This window comes from Orycteropus afer, unplaced genomic scaffold, assembly GCF_000298275.1.
Source record: "Orycteropus afer afer isolate SDZICR_OR568_19922 unplaced genomic scaffold, OryAfe1.0 scaffold00006, whole genome shotgun sequence".
NCBI lineage: Eukaryota > Metazoa > Chordata > Mammalia > Tubulidentata > Orycteropodidae > Orycteropus > Orycteropus afer.
The window spans coordinates 4,114,145-4,121,405 of NW_006921593.1; the positions used below are offsets into that span (position 1 = coordinate 4,114,145).

Consider the following 7,261-nt stretch of genomic DNA (forward strand, 5'->3'; position numbering starts at 1 on the left):
GTCAATTTTGGTATTTTCACAGGCCATAGAATTCCAGAAAGGAGCATTTGGCTGATAACCAGGAGTTCAAACCCACCAGCTGCTCCACGGAAGGAAGATGGGGCAACCTACTTCCGTAAAGATTTACAGCCTTGGACACCCAATGGTGGTTGCTATGAGTCAGAATCAACTTGATGGCAGCGAGTTTGGGTTGGTTTAGAGAATTCTAAACTAGCAGAACACTTCTTTCAGCACTTCTGGCTTCCATTATTTCTGTCACGAAGTTGGTCTAACTGTGGCTTCTTTGAAGGTCATCTGTCTCGCTTCTCCCTCTGACTGCTTTAAACATTTCTCTCCGTTTTTCAGCAATTTTACTAGGTGATGCCAAGGTGCAGGTTTCTTTTTATTTATACCTGTTACAATTCATGGAGCTTTTCAGATCTATGCTTAATGTCTTTCAACGATTTTGAGAAATTCGGTTATGATCTTCTGTCCTATTTTCTCTCCTGTCCTCATGGGACTCCACCCTATATAATAAAACTATTCTTGCTTGATTCCCATCATCTCTTACTTTCTCGTTTGTTCATCCTTTTCCTCATCTGTCCTTCATGTTAGACCTTTTTTTTAGACTTACCTGCCAGTTCATTATTTCTCTCTTCAGTTGTGACTAGTTGGCTTTTGTATCTATTTATTAAATTCTTAATTTCAATTATTATAACTTTCAACTCTTTCATTTCTATTTGCTTATTTTCAAATATGTTGTCTCCTTTTCTATAGTTTCAAATTCTCTGCCAGAAGTGTGAATCGTATCTTTTACCTCTCAAAAAGAGGAAACAGCTATTTTTGAGCATATGTCTGATAATTCATAATTTCAGCATTTGGTGTCCCTGTAGGTCTGTTTCTAATGTCTGTTGTTTCCGCTGGCTGAACTCATGGTCTCTTGTCTTCTTGTGTGCCTTGTTATATCAGATTGTGGCAAGATATTATACTGCACAATTGGTTACAAAAATAATTTGAGGCTTTGAATGCTATCTTCTGACAGAGAGGAACTGGCTCTGTTTTTGTTAGACAGCTGGGGCACTAGAAACCCAGGCTCATCATAATGCAACTGAAGGGACTGCGATGCTTTAAATCTGAGCTTCACTTCCTGTGTTCAGAAGGAAGCCTGGGCAATCTACTTCTGTCAACATATGCCTCAGAAACCCAAGGAGGGGTCTCTGTGAGTTGGATTCAACCCCATGGCAGTGAGTCTGGTTTTTTTTTTTGGGGGGGGGTATTTCCTGTGAATGCTGCTCTATTCTGGGTTCATCCTCATTCCTACAGAGCAGCCCTTAGAGATTCCAAACAAAGACAGGCCCTTTCATGGGCCCGGAACTCAAGATTCCCCCTGCAGCCAACAAGAACCCTGCTCAGCCTCCCAACAGCCTTTTTCAAAGCAACCTCGAATGCCAGGATCATGGTTTTCTGCTTCATTTTCTTTGAAATTTTGACCATATAATTAATTCTTCTTCATCATCTTCTTTTTCTTTGAAGATTCCAGAAATTTTACTTACTGTCTAATCTATTGCTTCAGTATCTCTTTTCTTCCACGTGGGCAGTCCTCGTTCTCAAGGACATTAGCTAGGACAGAATTACTGTTGTTGTAGTTATATGCTGTTGAGTCAGACCCGACTCAGAGTGACCCCTCCTTGGGTTTCCGAGGGGTATCGCTATGGAAGTAGATTGCCCCATCTTCCTTCCGGGGAGTGGCTGGTGGGTTTGATTAGCACATCCCCAATGTACTCATTTACTTTATCTCATGTTACACACAGTATCAAGATAATAGTCATACTACCACCAACATGAGGAAACACCAAAAATTTTCTTTTACATATGCTTTCCCCGTTCTCCTTCCCTTTGCTTTTTTTTGTTTTCAAGCCATTATATGCTATATTATCTCCCTCTTTGTCTTCTTTTAATCTTAGTTCTAGGAAGAATTACATATTTAATGCTCAACCCTAATCCTTATGTTTATGCCTCTCTATACAAGTTACTGGGAGCTCTGGTGGCATAGTGCCTAAGACATTTGACTGCTAACCAGAAGGCTGGTGGTTCAAACCCACCAGCCACTCCTTGGAAAGAAAGTGGGGCAATCTACTTCTGTAGAGATATCGCCTGGGAAACCCAAGGAGGGGTCACTATGAGTTGGGATTGCCTCGATGGCAGTGAGTTATACAAGTTATTTGTCAGCCAGATGATTCATCACCATCTTGGTAGATCTCCAGTGCCTTCAAGCAAATGTTTATTACAGTAAAACCTGCGAAAGTTGGAACCCGTGTAAGGCGGCAACCAGTCAGAGACGGAAAATGTAAGTATTTTCCACTAAAATAAGCAACAGAAAAGCGGTAAGACTGTACTCTGTCAAATGTGGAAAACGTGAGACCCAGAAACACAAGGCTGTACCATAGAGTTCGGACTCACAGGTTTCACTGCACATTCTTCTCATCCCTGCTAGCTGTCTGAAGACAAAGGGTTGGTCCATTATTACCTAGTCTGCTATTACAGAAGTAAATTATAAAAATTTTAGATCATGTTTCTGGTTGCAAAAGTTTTTCTCTGCAGTCCTAAATCTCTTGCCAACTGTGGGTAGATGAGTTCTTCTTCAATGTGGCCTCTGCTTTGGTTCTTTGCAAACACAGTTTTGAGAGCTCTTTCCCCTAAGACCTGAGGAGTTATCTTTGCCTTAGTTTTCTGCCCCAGGGAGTTTGTTACGTTTCTTGGGTAAGTTGTAAACAACATGGTTTGATGGTTTTTGTCTGGCCCTAGGCTGCAGGCTGCCTTATGATTGGTATGTACCTTGCAGAGATTGGTCAGTATATACTATGCAAATGAAGTGACTATAACCTATTATGGGAGCTCTGGTAGCGTAGTGCCTAAGGCACTTGACTGCTAACTCACCAGCCACTCCTCGGAAGGAAGATGGGGCAATCTACTTCCGTAGTGATAGTGCCTCGGAAACCCAAGGAGGGGTCGCTACGAGTCCGGTCCAACTCAACAGCACATAACAACAACAACAACATAACCTACTATGCAAATGAAGTGTCTTTGGCATACCAAGAGGGGATTGGTCAGTTTGTGGCCCTGGTGGGAGAGCCATGCCTTGAAACTGATGAGGAGTTTGTATATTTATACAGCCAACCCCACAAAGTTTTTCAGCTATGAAGCAGACAGTAGCAGAACAAAGAAAAGAGAAGCAGTAGAGAGAGAGGAGGCAAGGAACTTTCTAAAAGAGCTGTAACAATGAAAACAGCAACAGGCCCGCAAAGGGCCCAGTGGCAGAGTTGGTGATACAGACAGCAGGGCCAAGAGCAGCTGGTCCTGATGGGGCCAAGAGGAGTCTGTCCTGAGGGGGCCGAGAAGAGGCCTGCAAGGAGCTGAGAGAGCTGTCCTGCACTGAAGAAGGGAGACGTTGCTACGTGCTTCCTGATCATAATCCTGGGTTGTAACCTGTGATCCTGATCCTGAGATGTATGCTGTTACTTCCTTAATAAACCATTTAACTGTAAGTATGGTTTGTGAGTTCTGTGTGGCCATTGCAACGGGTTATCAAACCCAAAAGAGAAGTGGTGAAGGCTGTGGGAGGAAGAACTGCTGTCACAATTGGTAAAAAGGTTAGAGAGGAGAGGTATGCTTGACTTCCACCTCATAGGGATCAGCCTTGGGCTGACTGTGATTTGCACTATCCCCCTGAAGTTAGACAGGTTCTGATGATATTACTGCAGCTATACCACACCAACCAACCCATTGCATTTTTATGGAGTCCTCACCTGACGCATCTAACTTCTGTACTTCACTGGAAGCCGCTCTCTTCAGGTTTTCAGCCTGGTTTCCCTTCCTCTAGTTGGGAGTTCTGGTAGCGTAGTGCCTAAGGGATTTGACTACTAACCAGAAGGCTGGCGGTTCAAACCCACCAGCCACTCCTTGGAAGGAAGGTTGGGCAATCTACTTCCGTTGAGATACTGCCTTGGAAACCCAAGGAGGGGTCACTATGAGTCAGATCCGACTTGAAGGCATTGAGTTTGGTTTTGGAGTTGCCTTAGGTGAGTTGTTATCTCTCTAACTTATTTGTGTGTTTTTCAAGACAATGATGACATTAAACCTTAGGGTCTCTTGATTGAAATAGTACAAGTATAATCCTAATTCAAGTATTTCTGAAATTATGCAACTAATTAGTACCACCACTAAATTTTATAATATATAAAGTTTTATTCTAGAATATAAAAAGTATCAATTATTTGATTTGAGACAGAAATATATTTTAAATTAAAATTTTCAGAAAACTTTATTTTGAAAAAAATCTCAGATTTATAGGAAAAAATGACAATGTTATAAAGAATTCTGATGTACCTTTCACCCAGATTTCCCGAACGCTGACATTTTATTGCATTTATCATTAAGGGGCTCTGGTGGTGCAGTGGTTAAAGCATTCAGCTGCTAACCACAAGGTGGCCAGTGTGAACCTACCAGCTGCTCCATCTACCGTCCATAAAGATTTACAGCCTTGGGAATTCTATGGGGCAATTCTCCTCCTTTTTTCTCCCCCTAATCCGTTTGAGGACAAGTAGCAAACATGTTGTCCTTTGATCTCTAAATGTGTATTGTGTAAAAATCAAGGTCATTCTCTTACACAAGGAGCTCTGGTGGCATAATGCCTAAGGCATCTGACTGCTAACCAGAGGCTGGAAGTTCAAACCCACCAGCCACTCCTGTGGGCAATCTACTTCTGTAGAGATACTGCCTTGGAAACCCAAGGAGGGGTTGCTTTTACACAGATACGGTAATGCTAGCATAAGCAGGAAATTACCACTGAGACAACACTATTAAAACTACAAATCTTACTCAAATGTTGCCAATTGTATGAGAGCTTAAACTCTAAAGCATGTGGTTTGTGGAAGGCTGTGGTCCACAGTGGGAGCCCTAACTCCATTTCGAGGCTTGACATAAGTTGCAGATGTCATTTGGGTTCTTTCTGACCATTAAGCCAGCATTATGGTCATATAGACAGACAAATTTTAGGACAAATCTAGGGAGGGCAGTTTGCCTTCGGGAAGAGTGTGGTTGAAAGTAGCTTATACTCTCACAAAGAACTAGGGAACCTGCCTGAGTGTCCTTTTCTAATTTAAGGTTGGGGTTTTAGTAATGTTTGGTGGCCACCTTGTGACTAAGTCTCAGGCTGCATGGTCACTAGTCAGTCTATCTGGACCACCACCCAGCCATGTAGTCAAGGCCCAGAACCAATCCTTAACCCTTTCCTATCTTCAAATCCCAGTCGTGGTCTTTTCCTGCTCTGTAGTCCTGCCTGCAACAGTGACGAGTCTGTCTCCCACCAATCATGACTTTGTGATGATTCCCTTTATAAAATACCTCCTATTGTCAGCCACACAGCCATGACCCAGCAGGCCCCAGTCAGCTTTCTCATGCTGATGGTCTTCCTCAGCCAGAATAATTGTCCTTGTTTTGTCTTTGTTTTATCCAAAGCTTCATAAATGTGTCTCTAGAGAACCTGTTTGAATTTGGGGTCTCTTTTCCCCTAACACACAACTGACCCAATAATGCTCTCTACAGGAAAAGAAAACTGTATCTCTATGTGTATTTTCTTCTGGTCAGGACCCAATCCAGGAGCACCCTTTATATTTAGTTGTCCTGTCTCTAGTCCCTTCAGTCTGGAAGAGTTCTTCAATCATTGTCTTTCATGACATTGACATGTATTAATAGTCCAGGCCAGTTATATCTACAACAGCCCTTAATCTGCATCTCTCTGCTGGTTCCTCTACTAGCCTCAAGCTGATCCCACAGCAAGGGTCTGTGACAGCAAGGGTCTGTGACTTCCCAGAGCATGACAACAGGGGGCGAGTGGTGTCATTTCTTTCATTATTAGAGATGTACCTTTGATCACTTTATGAAGATAGTGTCTGCCAGGTTTTTCTACTGTATTCTAATCAATACCTATCTTTTGATGAGATGATACCTTGAGGTTATATAAATTCCTGTTTCTCGTAAAATTTTACCCACCCAGGTAACAGTTACATTCCAGACATAAATAGATGAATATAAAATAGATTTATTAATTTACTTCTGAATTTAGACTCCCCCCCCAAAAAAAAAAAAAATCTCAAACATGGTAACAAAGGTGCTTTATGAAATTTTCAGATTGAGAAAGCTTTAATTGGTAAAATTATGTCCATAATGTTAAAAAATAAATTATCAGACAAGCCCATTATTATACTCTAGGGAGAATTCACTTACATAGAAAAGATGGAAAACTGGTTAAACATCAAAAGTTCTATTGGGATATCTCACATTCTGTTGCTTCCACAGTGATCCAAGTATTGAACGTTTGCTAGAATGTTAAGGCCGTCTCACCATTGACTCCAGAGCCGACATGAGGAACGTCACCACCATCCTGTTCTCTGAGGACTCCTCACCTCCCATTGGCAGGGTTGATACTGCTACCTGGGCCATGGTTCCTGCGCAAGACAATAAGAAAGTGAATGCAGAACTCCGTAGTGTCCTAAACACAAGTTACAGAATCACCAGGACCCTCACAGATCACCTAGTTCAGACCTTCCTTTTAGAGCTGAAGAAACTGGTGCTAAGAGACAAGTAATTTGTCCAAGATCACCAGTCACATAATCCTAACTTTCATATAGTGTACATTCCACTCAACCTAGACATGTAAACCAAGCAAACCCGCTGCCATCGAGTCGGTTCTGACGACCCCCATTGGGTTTCCAAGGCAGTAAATCTTTATGGAAGTAGATTGCCCCATCTTCCTTCCATGAGTGGCTGGTGGGGTTGAACCGCCGGCCTTCTGTTCAGCAGTCAAATGCCTTGGGCACTGCACCACAAGAGCTCCTTAACCCAGACATCACTTCCCCATAAAATAAATTCAGGTAGGTATTTATTATGTTGGTGAAGAAGCGGTAAGAAATGCACTTTATTTAGCCAATAACGTTTAGTCAGATTTTAACATGGCAATGCCAAATATCAAGTTCAGTTTCACAAGCACACACCAAAGGAGATAAAGGGTTTTGTATATTAAAGATGGGAAGAGAAAATTCCTTCTTCTGTCCCCATTAACAGTTTCCCTGAATGAAATTTAGCTGTAGATCAAGTCAGCTTAAAACGTTTCTTCCAAAAAATTATTGTTGTTGTTGTTGTTGTTATGTGCCGTCAAGTCAAACCCGACTCATAGCGACCCCTCCTTGGGTTTCCGAGGCAGTATCACTACGGAAGTAGGATT

The 7,261-nt window shown here is 42.1% G+C and overlaps 1 protein-coding gene across 1 annotated transcript in view; it reads right to left on the minus strand.

Moving 5' to 3' along the window:
* Positions 1-6,480, minus strand: part of LOC103198327 (general transcription factor II-I repeat domain-containing protein 2-like) — a 57,765-nt gene extending 51,285 nt beyond the window's left edge. Inside the window, exon 1 of the mRNA XM_007942496.1 lies at positions 6,382-6,480. Coding sequence (XP_007940687.1) covers positions 6,382-6,480 — 99 coding nt within the window. The remainder of the gene's footprint in view (positions 1-6,381) is intronic.
* Positions 6,481-7,261: the final 781 nt, after the last annotated feature.